Source organism: Vigna angularis, chromosome 10 (genome assembly GCF_016808095.1).
Source record: "Vigna angularis cultivar LongXiaoDou No.4 chromosome 10, ASM1680809v1, whole genome shotgun sequence".
Lineage (NCBI taxonomy): Eukaryota > Viridiplantae > Streptophyta > Magnoliopsida > Fabales > Fabaceae > Vigna > Vigna angularis.
The window spans coordinates 10621434-10648082 of NC_068979.1; the positions used below are offsets into that span (position 1 = coordinate 10621434).

A 26649-nucleotide genomic window follows, 5' to 3' on the forward strand; every position below is an offset into this window, starting at 1 on the left:
TGGGTGGAGGAAAGAGAAGACTCTCTAGGTTTTGCCTTTGACACAACGACACCACGATGACACTCCGACGACAATGGGTGGAGGGAAGATGAGACTCTCTCTCTAGGTTTCGCGCTCTCGGTTTTATTTCAAAGCTTCCTCAAATTCGAAATCTGAACAGAGAAAATGAACCAAAAGTGAAAATCCCCGCCCCCAATTCTATTGCCACGTCATTCTCAACTTTTAAAATTATTTTCCATGTGCACCACTCACATTTTGACACGTGGCCCGTGTCAAAATGTTGTTGTTGTCAAAATATCATTTCCCATATATATATATATATTACAAATAATTATGATTTAAATTTGTTTTATTTTAGTAAATATGTTATTATTTAGCTTTTATTATTATTCATACCATAAACCATTTCTTTCTTTGTTTTAGTTGAATGATGTGGGATGAGGAAAGAAAAGGAATTATTTGATGTGAGATGAAAACAGAAGAGAAGGGAGAAAATGAAAAATAAAGAAATACTAATTGCGAATGAAATGAATGAGTCGGAAGGAAGAGAAGTCTGACAAAAGAAGTCTCATCTTTCTGGTTTAGAATAAAAAAATAATATTAAAAATATATTAATTAAATATTTCTTAATCCTAAAACCTTTCGAGGTTATATATATTCATATCCAATTAAAAAAGAAATGAAATAAATTCGAGTATACTTGGTATGAATAGGATGAAGATATTATATTGAAAAATTTAATTGAATAAAATAGATAAATACAGTAGGATATACATAAAATACTACAATTTTATGAATATTCGACCTAACTTAAGTTAATTTTTTAACAAATATAAATTTATAGTTATATTTTAAGTTTCATTCTTGAAACCATATATCCTTTTTTGAAATATAATAATATATTATTTAAAATCATTATTCATTATAATAATTACTATTACTATTGAAATTACATATATCACAGGTTTTGTATTAAAAATTTACTATATTTATTTTATTTATTAAAAATATTTATTTATTTTTTAATATAAACACGCAATCTAAATAATCCAGCTAAATTAATTCGTTATCTGAACAACTCTTATTCAACTAACTCGATAATTTAAATAATTAAATATAAAATTTTAAATTATTAAACTTAAATTTACTGTTTTGTTGGGATACGAATTGAATCCATCCAAAATGCTCAGGCCTAATTTTAAGTAGTTACAAGAGTAATACCAACATAATATATTATTGAAATTTAATAGATATGTAAATTTTTATTAAAAGAAAATATTTAGCATACAATTTTTTATATTATTGTTTTTTTTTCTAAACCCAACCAGTCAAAATTAGTTTGTGAGCCGGGCAAATCAGCGAGAGCAAACCAGGAACAGCCCTAGTGGTGCGGAGTAGCAGCATCGCCGAAGCCGTTACCCTTCAATTTTACTTTCACCGTCACATTCTTCTTCCGAACACTCCATTTTCATCTACCACAATTTCTCTCAGGTTCGTTTGCTCTATCGTTCTTCCGCGTCACACTGTGGAACTGTAATTTCTCTTTGCAATGTCAGCGTCGTTTTTAGTTCTTCCCTATTTAGTCGCCAATCGTTCTTTAGCATTAAGAAATTTCCTTGGAATTGAGTGGGAGCGAGCTATCTAATTCGACCTCGCTTACTGCTTTTACCTGCTTACTGTTATTTCCGATTTTCATTCATGGCAGTGAAAGTACTTTCGTGATTAAACAACTGTATTCAACACTTGCTTGGTTGTCACTAGGGCAATTTTTCTTACGTGCAGAAGAAAGGGGGTTTCTGAGAGGCCGTATCGTAAATGGCTAGATCTAAACGACGACGTTCGGGCATTGTTGCCAGCCATATCAGACCGAAAATGATTTTTCAGCCTATTCTGGAGGATGGAGTGTTTCGTTTTGATTGTTCTGTAAAGGATAGAGAAGCAGCATATCCTAGTATATCTTTTGTGAACGGCAAGGACAGAGACACACCTATCTCTACTGAGAAGGTTCCTCTGTATAACCCTACGTTTGAGATACGATTAGAGCAGCAGATTGTAAAACTTGAGGTCAGTTACTTTATTAGCGTATATCTTCATATCTATTGGTTGTCAACTTTTCATCTTACCGGTGCTGATTATCTTTTTTGTTAAGAGGTGTTTATTAATTATCTTTTTTTTTCCTGGCGTAATTTTCTGTTAATGCCAATTTCTTGTCTCCAGAAATTGATTGAATTTGTTTTTGTACCAGCTGCCTGTAGGTTCCTCCCTTTATGGAACTGGAGAAGTTAGCGGACAGCTTGAGAGGACGGGCCAAAGAGTTAGTCAATCTCATGGAATTTTTGTGTTAGAAATATTTACTTATTATCTAGGTGCTTATCAGTTAAATTTCATTTGCAGGTTTTCACATGGAACACTGATGCATGGGGTTATGGACCTGGAAATACATCCTTGTACCAATCACATCCGTGGGTGTTAGCTGTTCTTCCAAGTGGTGAGGGACTAGGAATCCTTGCTGACACTACAAGGCGCTGTGAGGTGCTGTACCATTTGGCTTCTTTTCATCTATAACCTTGAAGAGATGTTTATGCTGTTATATTAATCTGTTTGGTGATCATTTGTTTGTTTGTAAGCAGATTGATCTGAGGAAAGAATCAACAATACAGTTTGTTTCTCCATCTTCATATCCTGTCGTTACATTTGGTCCTTTTGCTTCACCCACTGCAGTGCTAAGTTCTCTATCGAAAGCAATTGGTAATTTTCTAATAAAAAATATCAAATTATAATTATTTTAGCTCCATGGAAATTATGCCTCTTCATCTTGGTCGAGGGATTCAACATAAGGAGATTTTCTGCAATTATTTTATGTGTAAAAATTGAAGTCCGTCCTTACTCATGGAGAGTAGTCCATATCTATAGAGAACCTATTACCTGTAGTTGACCCACAATTATTGATTTCATATAGCATATGTTAATGTTTTATGTGTGTACATAAACATTTGTTTGTAATATGTGTAGTATGCTTTTACTTGGACCTAATTAAATTTATGTCTAAAAATAATGACATTATCAATCAATTGTATTCATAATATTATGGTTATTTATTTATATTCTTCAAATTTAGAAGGCGAGTAATGTGAGTTTACTATTATCTTCCATTTTTTATCTGCATAACTAAAATTTATGTACAAGATTGAAGAAAAGATCGTTTTCAAATTAAAATTTCATGCATGTATTAGGATATGAACATTATTCTGCAAAACTTAAAAGTTTTTCTTTGTCAGGAACTGTATTTATGCCCCCGAAATGGTCTTTAGGCTATCATCAGTGCCATTCGAGTTATTTATCTGATCAGGGAGTTCTGGAGGTACTTGTTTCTTTATCTATAGTGATGATTGTGGTATTAGTTGCATTCATATATTTTCGAAGTTAAAGTGCAATACTCTGAATATGACACGTGTCCCCAGTTATGCCTTTTATTGCTATATATGCTTTTTGGCTTTTTCAATTTTTTTGGTTATGAAAAAACGAAAATCCTTTTATACTTTGTTTAGTAAACCTGTATTTTAATGCATAAGATATCTGGGATTTTCGGATGAGATGATAATATGCATGTGCTTGACACAAGCAGAAGAATGTGGTAGGATATCAGATTTCTTCATTTATGGGTATACCATCCAATATACAAGGGAATCTGAGATGATTAGGAATCGTTTGGATATAAACCTATTTTAGCTAATGCACTTGTATTTGAATATGAAAATCCAGAAACTGAAAAGCGTTGTCATTACACCATGACATCATTTAGGGCATCTGTAATAAATTTAACCTTTCATACTTAACATCAATGACAAATTTTCATGTATCACAGATAATTTTATTGTTATGCAGACATTCAAAATACCTAGGAATTTAGGAATTCTGCATCGGTATCAACTTAGTTTCATTCATTTCATTCTAACACTTGGTTCAATTATCCCAAAGCATGTTAAGTCTTTGATATGTTAACAATTAAATTTTTGCAGGTTGCAAAAACGTTTCAGAAGAAGTGCATACCATGTGACGTGATATGGATGGATACCGATTACATGGATGGTCTTCGTGTTTTCACATTTGACAAGGCAGGTTTATTTTACTTGTGGAAAATGATGAATTATTAATTTACATTATCATACTTTTTTACTTCAGATCTTTCTAATTATGCACTTGAATTGATTAATGTTTGGTACACGTCTTCCATGTCCTGTGTTTCATATGTTAAAGTGATGTATTGCATAGCTTGTAACCAGCAGTATGATGCACAAATACGATACTTGTATTAGATACGACATGTATTTGATATGCTGATTTTGAAAATAATAGGACAAGATACGAGATATATGCATATTGAAAAATGTACAAAATTCTTAAAAACATGATAAATATATGTTTACTATCATGTGATTCCAAATTAAAATCAAATGTATTAAATGTTTTCAACATAAAAATTTCTAAATCATTGAATGATTTATTGATAAGTATTGGGTAAAGTATCGGATACAAATACGTGTTGGATATGGATACGTGACATAAATTGAAGTATCAGTGCATTATTGTTGCACTATTTCTGTTGATTTGTAAAATACATAGTAAAATTTTGGCCAAGCCATTTTAGTGTCTGGCAATAGTTTTTTTGTCTGGAAAAGTAAGTAGTATGATATATTTCGGGAGCGTTTCCGAGATCCCATGTTTTTGGTGTAATGTAGTGGTTGTAAAGTCATTTGAATGCTTGTAACCTGCACTTTTGATTTCAAAATACTTAGTTAAATTTTGGCTTAGCCATTTTAAAGTCTGGCAATAGTTTTTAATTTAGAAAAGCAAGTATTGTGATATCTTTCAGAAGCGTTTCGAAGACCCCATGTCATTGGTGAAAGATCTCCGAAGTAGTGGTTGTAAAGTCATTTGGATGCTTGATCCTGGAATTAAGCTGGAAGAGGGTTATTTTGTATATGACAGTGGTTCTAAATGTGATGTTTGGATCCAAAATGAAGATCAAACTCCTTTCATAGGTATGCCTTTTGTTTTTCTTTTACACAAATATTTTTGTCCTTCCTGCGTGTCTCATGATACCGTATATGCATTCTCAGGGGAGGTGTGGCCTGGCCCTTGTGTCTTCCCCGACTATACTCAGTCAAAAGTTCGTGCATGGTGGGCAAATTTAGTCAAAGATTTCATTTCCAATGGTGTTGATGGTATTTGGAATGATATGAACGAACCGACTATTTTTAAGGTAATTCTAATATCCTTCGTTTCTTTTCATTAAATAATATGCAACAATATTTTGATACAAATCCCACTTTGTGACTCCTGATTTGTTCCGTTTCCAGGTTGAAACAAATACAATGCCTGATAGCAATGTTCATAGAGGAGATAGTGAACTTGGTGGCTGTCAGAATCATTCTTTCTATCACAATGTAATATATTTTACCCTTTTTGTGATTTTGGACTCACATGTTATTTTACCATAAACTTGTGGAGAATGTATATAAAGTGTTTCGAGTCTTGATTCTGTTGGATTATATAATTAGATATGGTCTGCATGTTGATTCTGTTGTTAGTGTTTGAGTTTTAAGTTGAGTGTTTTGATGCTTACTGTTTAGTTATGAATTTATGTCAATTATTATGATTGTTTCACTATAGGTGTATGGTCTTCTGATGGCAAGATCGACCTATGAAGGCATGAAACTAGCTAGTGAAGAGAAACGTCCTTTTGTTCTTACAAGAGCTGGATTTATTGGCAGCCAACGGTATGCAGCAACATGGACTGGTGATAATCTTTCGACCTGGGAGCATCTTCATATGAGTATCTCCATGGTACTTCAGCTGGTATGGTTACAATTGTAGCATGAATGCTACTTCCCTTGATTAGCATTGCGATCTTATGTTGTCATTGTTCCATTAATTAACTTCGGTAATTTCTTTTGAAACATTTCTAGATACACAGTATACATGTTGCAAGATTGTTACAAATTTTGTTTGCTTAAGTTTTGGAAATATTTGTTGCAAATGATATTTTTCATTAGTGTTACATGATAGTGCTTTCATAAGATAAACAAGTAGTTGTTTTGATGATGAAGTCTGCATTTCGTAATGATGTGGATCATCCTTTTCCATTTTTTGAGTTGTGATGTGTATTATTCTTTATGGTGCTATTGAAATTGAATTTTTTCAACTTGCACGTAATATTTGAAAATGTGGTTCAGTTTCAGAAGAATTAAGATGTTATTATTATTGTCCACATTGATTAGAGATATGACTAAATTATAATATATAAGTGGGTGCAAACATGATAGGATATAATGTGATAGGTTATAATGGGTAATGGATGTAGAGGAAACAGTTTAGGAATTAATTGTTAGTTGGTTGGGGGGCCTTTATAAGAAGGTAGGGAGCTCTTGTTGTCAGGACACTTTTGGGATAATCTTGTAGATTGAGCTTTGGCTCTTTGTGAAGGGGAAACCCTTGGAGGAGAGAGTGCTCTCCTATTTTGTGTTCTATACACTCTATACAATAAATAATATTACTCTTTTGTCTCTTTTCAATTCTGGGTTCCTATCAAAACATCATTTTATAATTGTGAGGTTGAGTTAGATTTGTTGAAATATAATGTATTTTCTAATGGGCTTTTTAGGAGTCTTATGTTTTTCCTTTTTTATGTTGATCTACTATCCCTTAAATAGGGTAGTATGTGTATTAGGGAAAAGTTAGACAATAATAATAAAATATTTCAGTTTCTCTCCCAATTCTAAGTTGGTATCGAGAGCTAGTTAGGTTTAGTTGTCCGCTGCCGTTCTCTACTATTGTCCAGTGCCGCTGTCTTCCACCGCCGCCGTCGCAGCTTTTCCTCCGGCAAAGTCAAGGGTTAGGTGTGCCTCGATGAGTGCGACCCATCCCTGTTGGTCACCACTTTATTCTTCTCTTGACACGCCGTCACACGCCGCTTCTTTCCGGCCAGTCTCGGGTGTGTGGGCTTCACGCGCCGCCTTTCCTGTGCCGGAACATCACCGCATCACTGCTGATCGTTTTGCCTCAGTCTCCTGAGTGTGTTGTCGTCACTGTTTTGCTGTTCCGTTGACAGTAGCTCCGATCTAGGGTTTCTTTTCTCAAATCGGTTTTAACCTCTTCTGATTGGCTTTAGAATGGCTTCTGGTTTTGGAACACCTTCTCTATCTGCTACCCCTACCATTACTTCTGCAAAACTCAATTGGAAAAACTATCTATCTTGGTCTTCTTCCATGGAGTTATGGTTTCTTGGTCAAGGATACCATGATCATCTTGAACAAGATATTTCCACCGTACTCGATGAAGAGAAATCACAATGGCAGAAACTTGACTTTCAATTATGTGCTGTCCTATGGCAATATGTCGAATAAGAGGTCTTAAAAATTTTGAGACCTTACAAAACGTGCTCCTCCTTTTGGAAAAAAGCACATGATATCTTTGCTAATGATGTGCAATGTCTCTTTGATGCAACTCAAAGAGTGACTTCCCTCAAACAGGCCAATCATGATATGGTCGCTCACATAGGAAGGGCTCGTGCTGCTGTAGAGGAATTGAAGAATTTCTTTGTGGCTGATTCTTTAGAAGGCATAAACAAGAAGCTTGATAAGTTTTACATGGTCTTAATTCTAAGAAGTCTACACTCAGATTTTGATCATGTTCGTGATCAAATGTTAGCTGGTGATCAAGTCCCATCAATGGACAACCTAGTTACTCGACTCCTTCGGGTACCTTCATTAGTTAAAGACGAAAATTCAATTGATGGTATTGAAACATCAGCTATGGTAGCACCACAAGGAAGAGGAGGAGGTAGAAGCAACCGAGGAGGATGTGGTGGTTGTAGTATGTGTCCTCAATGCACATATTGTAAGAAAATAGGCCATTTACGATATCCAGGCAAAGTTGCTCATGTTTCTAAATCTGATGATCTAGAATCTAGAATTTCAAATGAAGAGTACCAAGAATTTTTGAGGTACAAGTCTGGAAAATCTTCTAATCCTGAACAATCCTCCTCCATGTCCAACGTGTCAACTGCCTGCATATCTCAATCTGTGGAAGGTCACAGCCCATGAATCCTTGACTCAGGTGCCTCAGACCATATCTCTGGTAACATTTCTTCATTTTCTTCCATGTCTTCTCTGAAAACCCTCATTTCATTACTGTTGCCAATGGATCCAAAGTTGCATCTCAGGGAATTGGCTAAGTTTCCTTATTGCCTTCACTAAATTTAAATTTTGTTTTGTATATTCCTCATTGTCCTTACAATTTAATCTCCTTGAGTCAATTGACTCGTTCCTTAAATTGTTCTGTAACCTTTACTACTAATTCCTTTGTTATACAGGAACATGGTATGGGTCGTCTGATTGGAGAAGGACATGAGTCTCGAGGACTTTATTTCTTAAAACATAGCTCTTCAGTTTCTTGTTTTACAACTTCATCCCCAAAACTTTTGCATGATCGTTTGGGCCATCCAAGTTTGTCCAAGTTGAAGATGATGGTTCCGAGTCTCAAGAACATTCAAGTCTTAGATTGTGAGTCTTGTCAGTTAGGAAAACATGTTAGATCTTCTTATCCTAAAAGGTCTTAGACACAATGTAATTTTCCTTTTGGGACCAAGTCGTGTTACTTTGTTTGGTTTTAATTATTTTGTAACCTTCATTGATGAATTCTCTCGATGTACTTGGGTTTATTTAATGAAAGAGAGATCTGAACTTTTGTCCATATTTATGTCCTTTTTTAATGAAATTAAGAACCAATTTGGGAAGACAATTAAGATCCTTGGTAGTGATAATGCTAAGGAATATTTTTCTACAGCGTTTTCTTCATTCTTATCTTCCCAAGCAATTTTACATTAGTCAACATGTCCTCACACTCCATAACAAAATGGTATTGTAGAGAGAAAGAATAGACATCTCATTGAAACTGCACGCTCCCTGATGTTGAATACTAATATTCCTGAGCATCACTGGGGTGATGCAGTCCTCATTGCTTGTTTTCTAATCAATAGGATGTCTTCTTCCTCTCTTGAGAATAAAATTCCTCACTCTATCATTTTTCCAAACGACACTCTATACCATGTCTCCCCACGTGTATTTGGGTGTACGTGTTTTGTCCATAATGTTTCTCCAGGTCTTGATAAGCTCTCCGCAAAAGCTATTAAGTGTGTCTTCTTGGGATATTCTAGTCTTCAGAAAGGGTATAAATGTTATTCTCCCTCCACCAAGATATATTATATATCTGCTGATGTCACATTCTTTGAGGATACACCTTTTTTCTTGTCCTCCATGGAAGATCGTTCATCTGTTCAACAAATGTTTCCTCTACCATCATGTGATCCCCTGGTTATTCCTGCTTATGTACCTCAAACTCAAAATGCGAATGACATTGTTCCTCCACCTCTTCTCACATATAAGCGTCGAAGACAATCTCGAACTCAAATCACTGAAGATCCTCAAGACTCAGATCCTCCTCCATCAGCTCCCCAGACCATGGATCCTTCATCCTCCTCGCCTTCTCTTGACTCAGACGACATTGCCCTTCAAAAAGGTATTCGCTCTACTCGTAATCCATATCCTGTTTATAATTTTTTGAGTTATCATCGTTTGTCTCCTCCCTATATCTCTTTTGTTTCCTCCTTATCATCCCTTAAGATTCCAAATAATATTCATGAGGCAGTTGATCATCCTAGATGGCGACAAGCCATGGTTGATGAAATGCAGGCCCTTGACCACAATGGTACTTGGGACCTTGTCCCTCTTCCTCCTGTTAAGAAGCCCGTTAGTTGTCGATAGGTTTATGCTATTAAAGTTGGTCCTACTGGTGAAATTGATCGTCTAAAAGCTCGTCTAGTAGCTAAAGGATATACTCAAGTTTATGGCATTAACTATTGTGGTACTTTTTCTCTTGTGGCTAAAACCAATACAGTTCGCATTTTGCTTACTATGGCTGCCATTCGTCAGTGGCCACTTTACCAGTTGGACATTAAAAATGCCTTTCTTCATGGTGATCTAGAAGAGGAGATATACATGGAGCAACGTCCTGGATTTGTTGCTAAGGGGGAGTCTGGGTTAGTTTGTAAATTACGCCGTTCCCTCTATGGCTTGAAGCAATCACCTTGAGCTTGGTTTGGTAAATTTAGTCGGGTTGTGAAAATTTTTGGATTGAAACGATGTGAGGCGGATCATTCAATGTTTTATGGTCATTCTTCTCCTGACAAACGTGTTTATCTCATGGTGTATGTTGATGATATTGTTATTACAGGGAATGACATCACTAGAATTACTCAGTTAATGAATCATTTGTTCAACCACTTTCAGACTAAAGATCTGGATCGTCTAAAATATTTTCTTGGTATTGAAGTGGCACAATCAAAAGAAGGTGTCATCATTTCACAAAGTAAATATGCTTTTGATATTTTAGAGGAAACAGGCCCGACAAATTGCAAGCCCATTGATAGTCCTATGGACTCAAATCAAAAGTTAATGAGAGATCAAGGTGAACCGTTCTCAGACCCAGAGAGATATAGAAGGCTGGTTGGAAAAGTCATCTATCTTAGAATAACAAGACCTGATCTTTCTCAGTGGGAGTTGTGAATCAATTTATGCAAAATCCACATGTTGACCATTGGAATGCAGTGATTTGCATTCTCAGATACGTAAAAGGAAACCCAGGACAGGGATTGTTGTATGAGAACAAGGGAAGCACTCGGATCGAAGGATATTGTGATGCAGATTGGGCCAGTTCTCCAATTGAACGAAGATCTACTATAGGATATTGTGTTTTACTTGGAGGGAACCTTGTATCTTGGAAAAGTAAGAAACAAAGTGTTGTTGCTCGATCTAGTGCTGAAGCTGAATATCAATCTATGGCTTTAACTGTACTGTGATCTGTGGAAATGAGCCGTTGAAACTGTACTGTGACAACCAAGCAACCCTTCATATTGCCTCCAATCCAGTGTTTCATGAGAGAACAAAACACATAGAAATTGATTGTCATTTTATTAGAGAGAAGTTGTTCTCCAAGGAACTTGTTACTGAGTTTGTCAACTCTAATGAACAACTCGGAGACATTCTGACCAAATCTCTAAGGGGGCCTAGAATTCAATTTTTATGTTTCAAGCTTGGTGCATATGATCTATATGCTCTAGCTTGAGGGGGACTGTTGAAATATAATATATTTTCTAGTGGGCTTTTTAGAGTGGGCTTTTTAGGAGTCTTATGTTTTTCCTTTTTTATGTTGATATACTGTCCCTTAAATAGGGTAGTATGTGTATTAGGGAAAAGTGAGACAATAATAATAAAATATTTTAGTTTCTCTCTCAATTCTAAGTAGATTTAAAGTTCAGCTTCAAGTTTCTACTCTAGCAAAATTTGTTGGACCTACTATCAGGCCACTATCGGGCCACCTTCACAAATATCTAGGCTCACGCTCACGATGTCCAATCCTTGACATTATGAGATGTGTTAAGGATCTCATATCGACTAGAAATATGATTAAATTATTGTATATAAGTGAGTATAAATATCATCTTACAGGTAGGTTTTGTGAGTTTGAGCAATGCATAAGGTCTACTTCCTAAGATGATATTATATCCTATCCTAGTGAGGCTTGTTGTACCTATAGTGCCATCGGCTTTCCAGCCACTATCAGACCCCTCACAATATTTAGTCCCACACTAGAGATGTTCAATTCTTGACATTGGGGTGTATGTGTTAGTGAAACAAAATCATGGTGTGTCTTCGTGTATTAGTTTATGGATTTGGGATTATTGGTTATTAGATGAAGTAAGCAGAGGAAAGGGAGAGAATGAACTGAAATTATTTTATTAGCATCACACTCAGAATTATATGTACACTGAGTTATTTATACATTCAGTTACTGACAACTGTCATATACTGACAGCCGTACATGAAAATGAAAAAGATACAATAGAAGATAGCCTACAACTGTACAATTGAAAAATAACTCATACAAGCCAACTATAGGTAACGATAGTATACTAACATTGGTTCATGGCTTGGTATTGAAGTATCTGACATCAAGTGGTATATGGTCCAAACCTTACTGCCCTATTTTTCTAATAAAAGGTTGTTTACACTTGAAGTCTAAAAGGACATTTGCGTGGTCTGTTTGTTAGACATATATACTATAAACTTGTTCATTTGTCTTCACCTTGTAGTTTAAGCTCTTGTAATTGTTGGCTCAAGACATTAAATAATTCCTTTGAGTATATATGTTTAGTTTCCCTTAATAATATTCTTTTCTTTTATTCAGGGACTTAGTGGTCAGCCATTTTCAGGTGCTGATATTGGTGGATTTGCTGGAAATGCTACACCTAAACTTTTTGGAAGGTGGATGGGTGTTGGTTCCTTGTTTCCCTTTTGTCGAGGGCATTCTGAAGCTTGCACCACTGATCATGTACCTTGGGCTTTTGGGGAAGAGGTTAGTTCATCTTTGTAAAATCAATATTCATGTAGTTTGCTTTGCAACTTGTATGCTGGATATTTATCTAAATTCTAAGTTGAAATTTCATGTTAATATGTATCACTCGGAGGAAGAAATGATGAAGGCAGAATATTGAGCTTGATCATTACCTTTGTATCAACTTAATGATTGAGTTAGTGGGAAGAAAGTTACATAATCTCACATTTCATTTCATGCTTTATGCTATAGGTGTGCATTTCTTATTAATTTATTTCACTTTTATTTTTATTGAAAAGTTGTCTTAATCGAGGGCAACCCAAGCTTACCTTAGTTGCTGCCTTTTTGGTGGCTACCTGAATTACAGTTGAGTCTCACATTAAATAAATGACTTGCATAAAATTTAAAATATTTGGACAATTCTAACCTTTCAAGCTAGATTTGTACGACTAAGTTTGGTGCTAAACCCAAATTCCAAGATGGTATCGCAATATTTCTCAGATCTGTTTTTGAGCAACTTGCATCCACGCTTCAGAGTGTTAAAGCTGCCTTGAGGTTCCTTGTAGCCAGCCATAGTTGCAAACTCAAGTGTGGGTTCCCACACCAACTAGAGTTAAGCCTTAATAAAATTGAGTAACCCTTGTCTTGAAAACTTGTTTGTGAGGTTGATTTAGGTCATAACAATAATTCCAAGAACTTTCAAATTTTTCTAGGGCTATTTTCCCCCTTTATTGGTGCTTGGTATCCATTGGATGTGTATATATATATATATATATATATTTTAATTCTATTTAAAGTATCTAGGATGGAGGATGTGAAAAAATACCACATTCATCATCGTGAATTCTGTTAAAGAGCATTTACCTGTGATTTTTTCCTGTTACTTGCCTAATCCGGATGTTATTCTTGTAGTGGTAATTTGTTATTAGATTTTGCTAGGACCTTCTGACTATATTATGCATGCCTAGTATATTTCTTTAATAGAAAACTTTTAATTCTAATCTGTGGAAACCTAGCACTGTCTGATAAAGGTTTAGAACACATTTATGTGATCAATGAGAAGATGTGACAATTTACAGCCCTTATGATTCTCGCATACTGCAATGGTGTTCTGTAATTTCTGCCTCACTAACCTCAGCTCTAACTTAGTGTGAAGAAGTTTGCCGATTGGCATTGAAGAGGCGATACCGCCTAATCCCACTTATCTACACTCTTTTTTATTTTGCTCATACACGGGGCACACCAGTGGCAACCCCTACTTTCTTTGCTGGTGCGTTCATGTTCTGTCTACTACTTCTAATGTCGTTGGTTTTATTTTGATATTTGATCTTTCTTCATCTGCACGATTTTTATATACTTATTTATTATGCTTTTGCAGATCCAAAAGATCCTAGTCTGAGGAAGCTTGAAAATTCATTTTTGCTCGGTCCAGTCTTAGTGTATGCAAGGTTCTTTTACTATACTTGACTATCACCAATTTAGATACCCCCATTATTTTTTTGGAGATGCCTTTTCATGGAATAGGCTGGTTATCCTAGTGCTGCTATGCATGCTGGCTGCAAATTTGATGTAGTTTTTAGTCACTCACAAAGGGTGAATGATAATATTTTTTAACATTTTACTTTTCTAATTTGTAAAACAATTAAATCTACTCATGGTAAATCTCCTTTAACGTTCCTCCTTCGAATATTTAAATAAGCAGGAAACATTAAATTTATTAGTATGGATATTCAGTGGTATTAGTTAGCACAAGCAAAGCAAAAGTAAATAATTGTAATATAAAGCCCCACCAATCTATATGTTTGTTGAGGTTTTATATTCTCTATTTATGGATATTATCTACCTGTTGCTTCTGTGCATTTGAAATAGTGGCTAGGAGGATGACATGATAGGATCAACAAACTTCATTTGGATAGACTTTGATACCATCTTATGAAAATAGACTTTGAGCCTAATTTAACTCTACAAAATTGTCTTGTGATGGGATATTTACACTCATTTATATACTATAATACTATAATTTGGTCACATAGCTAGTTGATGCGGAATCTTTAATGTGGCCCTTTATGTTAAGGATTAAACATCTTGCGTGGGTGACTATATGTTTTTGGTGATTTGATGGTGAGCCGATAATAAAGATCTAATAAATCTCGCTAGAGTAGATATTAAAAAAAAAAGATTATCCCTTGTTGCTTTGACTTTTAACAAAGAGAACTGGTTTGGCAAATGAACCAAAAAAATTTAAATGTACTCAAGTTGAAGTCAAATGAGGCGTCACCACTCCTTGTAATGGGCTTAGGAGGTCTCAACAACACTGGCTATTGCGCGACGAGTGGGACATACCTTCTTGGCCCACCACTATTTGTTGTAAGTAGGATATCAAATGCATTACTAAAGGTTGGTAGAATACTAAATGTATTACTAGAAGCTAATAGAAGTTGTTAGAAGATTCTAGAGATTGGTGTACTGTTTCAAATTAATCAATTTAATAAAACTAACATTTCTTTCATATTAATTCTTTCTAGTTGGTATTAAAGCTCCCTGATCTTGGGATCCCTGCTTTTGCATTTCTGGTTTACTGTCTTAGTTATGATACCTTCTAGGGTTGCCTGAAGTTCACCCATTTCCTTTAAACTTGTCTTGGCAATATGGATCATAACCGTATAGAACCTATCCAAGTTTAGTTGCCTCCGACGAATCAACTCCTAAAATAAACTTTATCTTCTCAACAAATGATTCTGCTGCAACAGTGAAGCAAGTCATGTTGTGATTTGCTTGTGTAAAAGTTGTCAGTTTATGAGCAGAATCGTTAAGGCGTTTAGTATCATTGGTGAAAATACTCTTGGACTTCTTCCAGAAAGAGTCCCAAGGTTTGAATGCTCTGATATTTCCTTGTATATTGGATTTTTCAAATTACCACAACTAAACCCAAAGCTGAAAATCTATTTTCTTCTGGTGTGCAACATTGTTTGAGGGTATTTTACTATTGGCATCTTCCAAGTGATCATGGAGACCTGGTCAAGAAAGCAAAGATCAAGAAATCCTAAAGACATTCTTGAGGGAAGAAGGTAAAAAAAAGGGATTTGAGGGGGACAAGGTGCTGCCCCCTACTGGTTGAAACAAACTCTTAAAATAAGAGAGACATAGGTTGAATCCCTAATGTGTATAGAGCACATTGGGTCATCTATTTATAACTATGAAAATACAAAGTGATGGGCTTAAGCCCTATTAGGAAATAGACTTTAAGTCTAACTCAACTTTAAAAAACTGGCTTGTGAGGTGAGGTTTGCACCTATTTATATATTGTGAGTTTACCTTATCTCTAGTTTATGTAGAATCTTTAACACCCGTCCTTCATGTTGAGACATACATTTAGAGTGTGAGATTAAATATTAATAGATGGTCTGATAGGCTTTACAAATAATAAGATAAACTTTTTGTTGAAATGTAATATGTTTTTAGATATAGGCTCTGTAGGAGCCTACTGTTTACTGTTTATTGTTGATTACTGTTTTTCATTATTGTATAAGTATGTGTTTAGTGTGAAGATAATAATAAGAAAAAGAGAGTTTCTTTCTCTTAATTCTCCAAAATGGTATCAAGAGCCAAGCACCGGGGCTCTCTTCTGTAGACGCCATCAACCACCAGCCACCGCCGTTTTCGCCGTCGTCGCCGCCGCTTTCGCCGTCGCCGGTACCCCATTTTCTCAGGAAAATTTAGGGGTTTTGTGCGCCTCCGTGAGCGCGACCCAACCCTGGTGGTCGCCGTCCCTGCATCTCCCTCACGCGCCGTCACGCGCCGCCGCAGCCCGCTAGATCTCGCGCGCGTACTGTTCACGCGCCGCCCTACGCTGGTCGGAATTTCACCGCGCATCTAGGGTTCCGCTCGCGTCACTCTCCTGAGCCTATATCTGACCTTACTTCCCTGTTTCAGTGGGTGTAATTGATACCTAGGGTTTTCTCTCTCCGAATAGTTGAATATCTCTCCAAGTCTGGTTCATTTTCTGATCTGTAATGGCATCTACTGCAATTAATTCCTCTCTATCTGCAACTCCTATCATCACATCTGCAAAACTCAACTGGAAAAATTATTTATCTTGGTCTTCTGCAGTGGAATTATGGTTTCTTGGTCAAGGACACCATGATCATCTAGAACAAGATATCTCTATGGTTCCAGATGAAGAAAAATCTCAATGGCAAAAATTGGATTTTCAGTTATGTGCAATTTTGTGGCAGTCAGTGGAGCAAGAGGTTTTAGATATCTTGAGACCCTATAAAACATGTTCATCATTTTGGAAAAGGGCAGAAGATATTTTTGCTAATGACGTACAACGTCTTTTTGATGCAACCCAAAGAGTAGCTTCTCTAAAACAAGTCAACCATGACATGGTTTCTCATATAGCAAAGGCTCGGGCTGCTGTAGAAGAATTAAAGAACTTCTTTGTAGCTGATTCATTAGAAGGGATCAATAAAAAGCTTGACAAGTTTTACATGGTCCTAATTCTGAGAAGCTTACACTCCGATTATGATCATGTACGTGATCAAGTTTTAGCTGGTGATCAAATCCCTTCAATGGATGGGTTGGTTACTCGACTTCTTCGAGTACCTCCATTGGTGAAAGATGAGAATTCAATCGATGTTATTGGAACATCAGCTATGATAATGCCACAAGGAAGAGGAGTGCCACAAGGAAGAGGAGGAGGCAGAAGCAAGCGAGGACGTGGTGGTCGTAGCATACGTCCTCCTCCTCAATGCACATACTGTAAGAAACTAGGCCATACTCGAGACAAATGTTATGTTCTACATGGATATCTAGACAAAGTTGCTCATGTGTCTAAATCTGGTGATCTAGAATCCAGAATTTCAAATGAAGAATATGAAGAATTTTTACGTTACAAGTCTGGAAAACCGTCTAATCCTGGCCAATCCTCTGTCATGACTAGTGTGCCTACAGCCAGCCTATCTCAATCTGTGGAAGGTCATAATCCATGGATTCTGGACTCAGGTGCCTCAGACCATATCTCTGGTAACATTGCTTCATTTTCTTCATTGTCTTCTCCAAGAATTCCTCATCTCATTACCGTTGCCAATGGATCAAAAGTGAAATCTCAGGGAATTGGAACAGTTTCCTTATCTCCTTCACTAAGTTTAAATTCTGTGTTATATGTTCCCAATTGTCCATACAATTTAATCTCTTTGAGTCAGTTGACTCGTACCTTAAATTGTTCCATAACCTTTACGGCCAATTCTTTTGTTATACAGGAACATGGGACAGGTCGTCTGATTGGAGAAGGACATGAGTCTCAAGGACTTTATTTCTTAAAACCTCATTCCTCAGTTTCCTGTTTTACCACTTCATCCCCCAAACTTCTGCATGATCGTCTAGGCCATCCAAGTTTGTTCAAGTTGAAGATGATGGTTCCAAGTCTCAAAAACATCCAAGTCTTAGATTGTGAATCTTGTCAATTAGGAAAACATGTTAGATCTTCCTATCCTAAAAGATCTGAGACACAGTGTGATTTTCCTTTTTCAATAATTCATTCAGATATTTGGGGACCAAGTCGTGTTACTTCATTTGGTTTTAATTATTTTGTAACCTTTATTGATGAATTCTCTCGATGTACTTGAATACTAATGTTCCTGTACATCATTGGGGCGATGCAGTCCTCACTGCCTGTTTTCTTATCAATAGGATGCCTTCTTCCTCTCTTAATAATAAAATTCCTCACTCTGTCATTTTTCCCAACGACACTTTATACCATGTTTCCCCACGTGTATTTGGGTGTATGTGTTTTGTTCATAATGTTTCTCCAGGTCTTGATAAGCTCTCAGCAAAAGCTATCAAGTGTGTTTTCTTAGGATACTCTCGTCTTCAGAAAGGGTATAGATGTTATTCTCCCTCCACAAAGAGATATTATATGTCAGCTGATGTCACATTCTTTGAGGATACACCTTTTTTTTCTTCCTCCATGGAGGATCGTTCCTCTGTTCAACAAATGTTTCCTTTACCAACATGTGATCCTCTAATTATTCCTGATTCTGTACCTCAAAATCAAAATCCAAATAACATTGTTCCTCCACCTCTTATCACATATCAACGTCGAACCCAATCTCGAACTCCTAACATTGATGATCCTCGAGACTCAGATCCTTCTGCATCAGATCCTCAGACCATGGATCCTTCATCATCTTCACCTTCTACTGATTCAGATGATAACTGGCCCATTGCCCTCCGTAAAGGTATTCGTTCTACTCGCAATCCATATCCTATTTATAATTTTGTGAGTTATCATAACTTGTCTCCTACATATTTCTCCTTTGTTTCCTCATTATCATCGACTAAGGTTCCTAATAATATTCATGAGGCACTTGTTCATTCTGGATGGCGACAAGCCATGGTTGATGAGATGAAGGCACTTGAACACAATGGCACTTGGGATCTTGTCCCTCTTCCTCCTGATAAGAAACCTGTTGGTTGTAGATGGATTTATACTGTTAAAGTTGGTCCTACTGGTAAAATTGATCGCCTTAAAGCTCGACTGGTAGCTAAGGGCTATACTCAAGTTTATGGCCAAGACTATTGTGATACTTTTTCTCCTGTGGCTAAAACCAATATCGTTCGTATTTTTCTTGCTATGGCTGCCATTCGTCATTGGCCTCTTTATCAGTTAGACATTAAAAATGCCTTCCTTCATGGTGATCTGGAAGAGGAGATATACATGGAGCAACCTCCTGGATTTGTTGCTCAGGGGGAGTCTGGATTAGTTTGTAAGTTGCGTCGTTCCCTTTATGGATTAAAGCAATCACCTCGAGCTTGGTTTGGTAAATTTAGTCAGGTGGTGCAAAAATTTGGACTGAAACGTTGTGAGGCGGATCATTCAGTGTTTTATGGTCACTATTCTCCTGACAAATGTGTTTATCTCATGGTGTATGTTGATGATATTGTTATTACAGGGAATGACATCACTAGAATTAATCAGTTAAAGAATCATCTGTTCAATCACTTTCAAACTAAAGATCTGGGTCGTCTAAAATATTTTCTTGGTATTGAAGTGGCACAGTCAAAAGAAGGTGTCATCATTTCACAAAGGAAATATGCTCTTGACATTTTAGAGGAAACAGGTCTGACAAATTGCAAGCCCATTGACAATCCCATGGACCCAAATCAAAAGTTAATGACAGATCAGGGTGAACCTTTCTCAGACCCAGAGAGATATAGAAGACTAGTTGGAAAACTCATTTATCTTACCATAACAAGACCTGATCTTTCTTATCCAGTTGGAGTTGTGAGTCAATTTATGCAAAATCCACATGTTGATCATTGGAATGCAGTACTTCGCATTCTCAGATACATAAAAGGAAGTCCAGGACAGGGACTATTGTATGAGAACAAGGGAAACACTCGGATCGAAGGATATTGTGATGCAGATTGGGCTGGTAGTCCAATTGATCGAAGATCTACTACAGGATATTGTGTTTTACTTGGTGGGAATCTTGTATCTTGGAAAAGTAAGAAACAAAACGTTGTTGCTCGATCTAGTGCTGAAGCTGAATACCGATCTATGGCTCTGACTACATGTGAACTTGTGTGGATTAAACAACTTCTTCTAGAATTGAAGTTTTGTGCAAATGAGCAAATGAAACTGTACTGTGACAATCAAGCAGCTCTACACATTTCCTCCAATCCTGTGTTTCATGAGAGGACGAAACACATAGAAATTGACTGTCATTTTATTAGAGAGAAGTTGTTGTCAAAGGAACTGGTTACTGAATTTGTCAATTCTAATGAACAACTCGGAGACATGTTGACCAAATCTCTAAGGGGACCTAGAATTCAATTCATATGTTCCAAGCTTGGGGCATATGACTTATATGCTCCAGCTTGAGGGGGAGTGTTGAAATGTAATATGTTTTTAGATATAGGCTCTGTAGGAGCCTACTGTTTACTGTTTATTGTTGATTACTGTTTTTCATTATTGTATAAGTATGTGTTTAGTGTGAAGATAATAATAAGAAAAAGAGAGTTTCTTTCTCTTAATTCTCCAAAACTTTTAAATGACCATCATACCATGTTAAAATAAGAGATAAAGAGAGACACATATCCCTAATGTGTATAGAGCATATAGGATTATGTGTTTATAAATAAAAATATACAAGGGGATGGGCCTAAGCCCATTACTTCTAACACACCAGTATAAAACAAGAACCAAGGGTATAAATAGGGACAAGGGAAGCTAGTGAACCCTATGGACATTGGCAACATAGTTCTAGTGACGAAAGGCTATGCATGGCTTTCACACTCTTGGTTGGGGTGCTAAAAGATGTTGTGTGTGAAGGCAATCCGTGATGAGCTAGGTTCTTTGTCACCAAACAAGACACCAAATTTGGTGCCTGGTAGAGAAAACTGATTGTGGCTATGGGTGGTGAATTGTGGGATCTCTATTGTGGAATGAGGCAAAGATGACTTGGTGCTTGTCAAAGAAAAATCATGTTGGCCTAGGATGTATGCCTATGGTTGCTATTGTCACCAAATTATAATAGACAGAGTTAGATGGCCTCGCTTTGATACCATCTAGAGATCAATGCATCTATTAGCTTATTCATGTATTGGTTGAAAGGATTGGTGACAAAACAGGTCATGGAGGATGGTACTGCTTTGGTACCATGTTAAGAATAGAGAAATCGAGATGTAATATAATGAATTTTTCCTTTGATATCATATCTTTTAACATGATCTATAGAAGTCCTTCCATAAGATATACACAGAAGATTTGAAAATACTACGCACAGGTGATAACCTATTCAAACAAGTTAAGCAATTCTAGGTGATGTAAATATTAAAATTGTGTAATATTTTCTCTTATTCATTAATGCTGCGTATTTATGAGTATGCGTGGTCTTATGATCTCTGGTTTTTCATTTTATTTGTTTCACAGCCCTCAAGTTTAATTATATTTAGAAGTTTGATAAAAGGCTATCACACCCCATGTTGTGCAATTTGTGCTTGATTTAACATGTTTTTATCTTGATCAGCACCATACATGCACAGGGGTTGGATAAATTGGAGATTACTTTGCCTAAGGGGATATGGTTGCGTTTTGATTTCAATGATGCACATCCGGTACTTTAATTTTCCTGCACCTTTTATTTGTATTTTACTTTTGTTGTATTTTAATTGATTTTCTTTCATTTTTATTTTTGTTTCTGTTGGGGGCATGTCAGGATTTGCCAGCCTTATACTTAAAAGGTGGCTCTATCATTCCTGTGGGTCTCTCTCTTCAGCATGTTGAAGAAGCTAACCCTTCAGATGATTTGACTCTTCTCTTGGCTTTAGACGAAAATGGTAAGTCAATGCATTAAATTTTCGCTTCAAACACAACTATCTTGGTTTGGTCTTTACTCTTCATATAACACCTTGCTCATTTAAGGAAGTACAGATATAATTAACTGAGCGTTTCAAAGAAATTATAGGGGGATAATTTGAGCTTGTGAAAACAGTTTATCTGTTAGGACATGGAGAGTATACGAGAGAAGGAATAAACATTAAGCAGTATTGCCTAACTGCCTTGGCAGTTAGGAAAGGCGGGAATAAGATTGTATAAATAGCTTTTGTATAGTTGTTAGGCGGGAGTTTTGATTGTTGAGTTTTCTAACAGGAATTGTTAATCCTGTGGGGGAGGTTAGGCTCTCATTGTTTTTCTGTACATTGCATTCTTGTTCTGTTAATACAAGAAGAGGTTATTCTTTGGTTTCGGTGTGTGTTTGGGTGTGATCTGAGATTGATCGTAGAGGTTTCTTGAGTATAAACCTAACATTATCCCTAGAAGTTTTTTCTTATATAGATATGCTTCTTGGTGCAATTTATCAAAATAAGCTCTTTTTAACAAATGAAAATAAATTTGATGGAGAAATTTATGGGATAAGCAGTGTTTGATTAAGTTGTTTATCCAAATGAACTCTTAATCACTGGCAGGAAAAGCTGAAGGTGTTCTCTTTGAGGATGATGGTGATGGATACGGATTCACAGAAGGCAATTATTTATTAACACATTATGTGGCTAATCTTAAATCATCAGTTGTTACTGTGAGTGTACACAAAACGGAAGGATCATGGGAAAGGCCTAAACGACGCCTGCATATTCAATTATTGCTGGGTGGGGGTGCAATGGTATGTATGTCTCTGTGAGATGACACTTCAATGATTTTGAAACTCATGTATAGAAAGCATCTGTAAAAAATGTGCTTCATTCTATCCTTTATTGAGAATAAACGGCTTGATCATAATTTTTGTATGGTCATGTTTTATAAACAGCTTGATACATGGGGAACTGATGGAGAAGTTCTGCAACTAATCTTGCCTTCCGAGGATGAGGTGTTGAAGCTAGTATCTACTAGTGAGAAGCAATACAAGGACCGCTTGGGTATGTGCTTATTCTAATATTTTAGTTGATTGGTTTATGAATGTATATATGTACTTATGATTGTGTTGTATCTATTCTTATTTTCTTGACCATCATTTTCTCTGCTGTTACTGCATTTTATTCTTTAGTACAGTGTTATGTAGTTTTGTTTGTCTTCCAGACAATCCTACTTTTGAGATCTAATATGTTGATTTTTTGTATTTTGAATATTCACCTTACTATTTCTGTGCATTAGTTTCCTTGTCTTTGTTTGGCCATTGGTTTCTTTCCCTCAGTTGACAATTTTCTGAATTGAGTTTTTGCGTGGGTTTTAGTTCTTCTTCCCGTCTGAGTGGAGTGAAGGCTGACTAATTTGTTTTATTGTGCAAATTATGTTGCATTTTACATTGAATTGTATCCATCATTCAATCAAAGATCCTAAAATGTCATTCTAAATCAAAGTGTTTCTGCTATTTTCTTTGGCAGAAAGTGCAATTCCAATTCCTGATGCGGAAGAGGTTTCTGGACCCAAGAGAACAGAAAGGGATTTCACTGAATGGAGAAGTGGTGAGTGGAATCTTAAGTTGTTCCATGGATTTTGGGTCAGGTTATTTCGGGTGACACATCTTCATACATTGTCAATAGCAATTTTTTATTTAGGTAATGGGAAATGTATAAATTGTTGGTGTTCATATATCAAAAGCAACTGGTGGTTTTCTAACAAAAAGTTCAATTATATTGAATGTAGCTCCAATGCAATTTTGCTTCTTCATTTTTGTTCAGGAACTCAATGAGATTTTATGCAATTGTTTTGTTCCTAGAAAATGAATTCTTTCTTCACTTTCACATAGTAGTCCATGTCTATGTAAGAACGTATTACCTATAGTTGACCAACATAAAGTCTGGTTTAAATATATTTTAATTTTTTTTAATATTTTGCAAACTTTACTTTTCTTTTTAACTTGTGGCTAGACATAGAAGACCATGTTCGTGAGAGGTATAAGGAGTGGTCGAATCTGAATGATGGAGGAATTATTGAGACCCGTGATTCTAATGACCCATTTAATACTACGGAGGTATCTGAAGAGTTAATTAATCTTCTTTTGTTACCAGCATGTGATCATAAAAATCTAAAAATTTATATATATTTCAGGTTTTCCCTTCTCGAGATGCGATGCTGAATTGGGCCCGAGAAGTAGCAAAAGAGAATGGATTTGTTCTTACTATTTTGAGGTCAGAAACAAGTACAAGAACTAATAAAAAGAATAACAAAGGGAAGACATATGTAATAATGGGTTGTGAAAGGAGTGGAAAATATAGACCATATAAGAATACATTATCTAAGGTGACTAGTACCAAAAAATGTGAGTGTCCCTTCAAGCTAAGGGCAAAAGCTTTGAAAAAGAATGAAAGATGGGTTGTTAAGGTAATGTGTGGTCACCACAACCACGACTTAGGGGAAACATTAGTGGTAGGACATTCATATGCTGGCCGATTAAGTGCTGAAGAGAAGTCTTTAGTCATTGATATGACAAAAAACATGGTGGAGCCGAGAAACATACTACTAACTTTGAAAGATCATAATAATGAGACTACTATTAGGCATATTTATAATGCTCGACAAGCTTATCGATCTTCTCAGAAAGGTCCTAGGACAGAAATGCAACACCTACAAAAGTTATTGGAATATGATCATTATGTATATTGGAATAGAAAGATGGATGGTTCTGATGCTATCAGGGATATATTTTGGGCACATCCAGATGCCATCAAACTTCTAAGCGCTTTCCATACTGTCTTGCTCCTTGATAATACTTATAAAGTCAATAGGTATAAATTGCCGCTACTTGAGATTGTTGGTGTTACTTCGACAGAGTTAACATTCTCTGTGGCATTTGCTTATCTAGAGTCTGAGCAAGTTGATAACTTCACTTGGGCACTGCAGAAGTTGAGAGGATTAATTGCCAAAGACAGTGAGATGCCTCCAGTAATTGTAACTGTAAGAGACACTGCTCTGATGAATGCAGTGCAGGCAGTCTTTCCGAGCTCTTCTAATTTGTTATGTCGTTTTCATATAATCAAGAATGTGAAGGCCAAATGCAAGATGATGGTTCATCCGAAGGAGCAATATGACTTGGTGATGGATGCATGGCACAATGTTATGAATTCTCCTAACGAGGGTGAGTATATGCAACGTTTGGCACTATTTGACAGAGTTTGCTCCGATTTTCCAAATTTTGGTGATTATGTGAAAAATACTTGGCTTACTCCTCACAAGGAAAAATTTGTCACGACATGGATAGATCGAGTGATGCATTTGGGTAACACAACTCTCAACAGGTATGCTTTAAAATTATAATTATGTGGATTACAACTGCTACCACTACTACTACTATTATGCTAAATATTAATTTAATTATGATTATGCTAGTTATTATGTGCCAATATGCTACTTAGTATGCTAATTATTAATATGATTATATATATATATAAATGGTAACTCTTATGTGTTACTATACAGAGTGGAAACAGCACATTGGAGGTTGGAGAACTTGCTTGAAGATAGTGGGGCAGACATTTGTAGTTGTTGGGATGCTATGAACAACATGATTAAATTGCAACACAACGAGATTAAGCTGTCATTTGAGAAAAGCATAAACACTGTGGAATACAATACTCCATTCTACAAAATGTTGGTGGGATTTGTATCAAGGAGTGCATTGGGTTATATATCTGACCAATATGACCGAATTAAGACCGTTGGCACTGATAGTTCTGTATGTGGTTGCACAATTAGAACTACACATGGTCTACCTTGTGCATGTGAACTTGCTAGTTACAATATACCCTTGCAGGTAGTTCAATATCATGGGACTAGGTTCAATTTCAGTTTCCAAGAAATGAATGAAGAGGGGTATGAAGTATCATTTCAACCAGTACCATTGCAGGCAATTCATATTCATTGGAGGAGGTTAAACTTCAGTTTCGAAGTAATGAACGAAGAGGGGTCTGAGGTATCATTGCAACGTGAAATTGATGCTTTGCACAAGCAATTTCAGGAACTTGATTATGCTGGAAAAGTTACCTTAAAGGCGAAATTGCGTGAACTAGCCTTGCCTGATTTAACTTTAATGTGTTCAGCTCCAGAAAAGGTTAAAACAAATGATGCTCCACAGGATTTAGGATGGAAGAGAGATAAATCAGTTGAATGTGATCCTTTGTATTTGGAGCATATAGATTCACTACATTCTGCCCATGGTAGCATGACTGCTCACCCTTCATCTGAGAAACCAGTCCACGAGTCTAATAGCATGGAAGTTTTACCATCAATGGACCACATTCCGGTTGAAATTCATCCATTTAATGAAGGCAATGTAGATGTGAAAGCAGAAGAGAACTGTGGTTAGTTGTATCAAGATATAATGTGGCCCTGGTTTGTTCATCCTCTCGTGGAAGCATGGCTTTTTCCTTCTTAGAGGTCAACCATTGTCATACCAATGAAGTCACCTATTAATAACTATTAGGTCTGTGCATAAATGTTACGTTGTACAAGTGTACTATGTATTTTAGTTTAAATCAGATCTTTAATTTATATGCACTGTTTGGATGAGGAATTTTTAACAAGTAATTAATGTTTTAGTGCACTTGGAATGTTGGGCAGTACAATAATTTGTCTGGATAGGGTATTTAAAATGCATTTGAAATTGTAGTAGTTTTATCTTTATATATTTATTAATAAAAACATTAGAAATTCAATGCCAACAAAAAATTCAGAAATCAAAATTCTCACTGCTGGTC

At 36.1% G+C, this 26649-nt stretch overlaps 2 protein-coding genes across 4 annotated transcripts; both read left to right on the plus strand.

Annotated features, from left to right (window-relative positions):
* The first annotated feature begins 1320 nt into the window (after positions 1 to 1320).
* On the plus strand, positions 1321 to 26445 carry LOC108335452 (uncharacterized). 3 transcript variants are annotated; one of them, XM_052869784.1, is made up of 22 exons: positions 1321 to 1491; positions 1706 to 2064; positions 2246 to 2314; positions 2395 to 2532; positions 2631 to 2748; positions 3279 to 3361; positions 4020 to 4115; positions 4874 to 5042; positions 5121 to 5263; positions 5361 to 5447; positions 5674 to 5859; positions 12307 to 12474; positions 13603 to 13723; positions 13832 to 13901; positions 21486 to 21573; positions 21675 to 21795; positions 22426 to 22619; positions 22764 to 22872; positions 23338 to 23418; positions 23824 to 23927; positions 24005 to 25191; positions 25373 to 26445. In XM_052869784.1, the coding sequence occupies exons 2-22, from the start codon at positions 1816 to 1818 to the stop codon at positions 26256 to 26258; spliced, it is 4467 nt and encodes a 1488-aa protein (XP_052725744.1). In that variant the 5' UTR covers positions 1321 to 1491; positions 1706 to 1815; the 3' UTR covers positions 26259 to 26445. The 3 variants fall into 3 exon arrangements, with proteins under 3 accessions (XP_052725744.1, XP_017426963.1, XP_017426962.1); XM_017571474.2 differs by having other exon boundaries at positions 1762 to 2064; XM_017571473.2 differs by having other exon boundaries at positions 1783 to 2064.
* Positions 13908 to 19237, plus strand: LOC128194342 (uncharacterized). Its single transcript, XM_052869785.1, has 2 exons — positions 13908 to 17478; positions 17715 to 19237. Exons 1-2 carry the CDS (start codon positions 16467 to 16469, stop codon positions 17750 to 17752), a joined length of 1050 nt encoding a protein of 349 aa, XP_052725745.1. The 5' UTR covers positions 13908 to 16466; the 3' UTR covers positions 17753 to 19237.
* Positions 26446 to 26649: the final 204 nt, after the last annotated feature.

Coding starts and splice junctions, on each gene's coding strand:
- LOC128194342 (XM_052869785.1), top strand. CDS start 16,467: ATGGCATCTACTGCAATTAATTCCTCTCTATCTGCAACTCCTATCATC. Junction 17,479..17,714: donor TGCCTCAGACCATATCTCTG/GTAACATTGCTT, acceptor TTTGTTATACAG/GAACATGGGACAGGTCGTCT.
- LOC108335452 (XM_052869784.1), top strand. CDS start 1,816: ATGGCTAGATCTAAACGACGACGTTCGGGCATTGTTGCCAGCCATATC. Junction 3,362..4,019: donor CTGATCAGGGAGTTCTGGAG/GTACTTGTTTCT, acceptor AAATTTTTGCAG/GTTGCAAAAACGTTTCAGAA. Junction 5,448..5,673: donor ATCATTCTTTCTATCACAAT/GTAATATATTTT, acceptor GTTTCACTATAG/GTGTATGGTCTTCTGATGGC.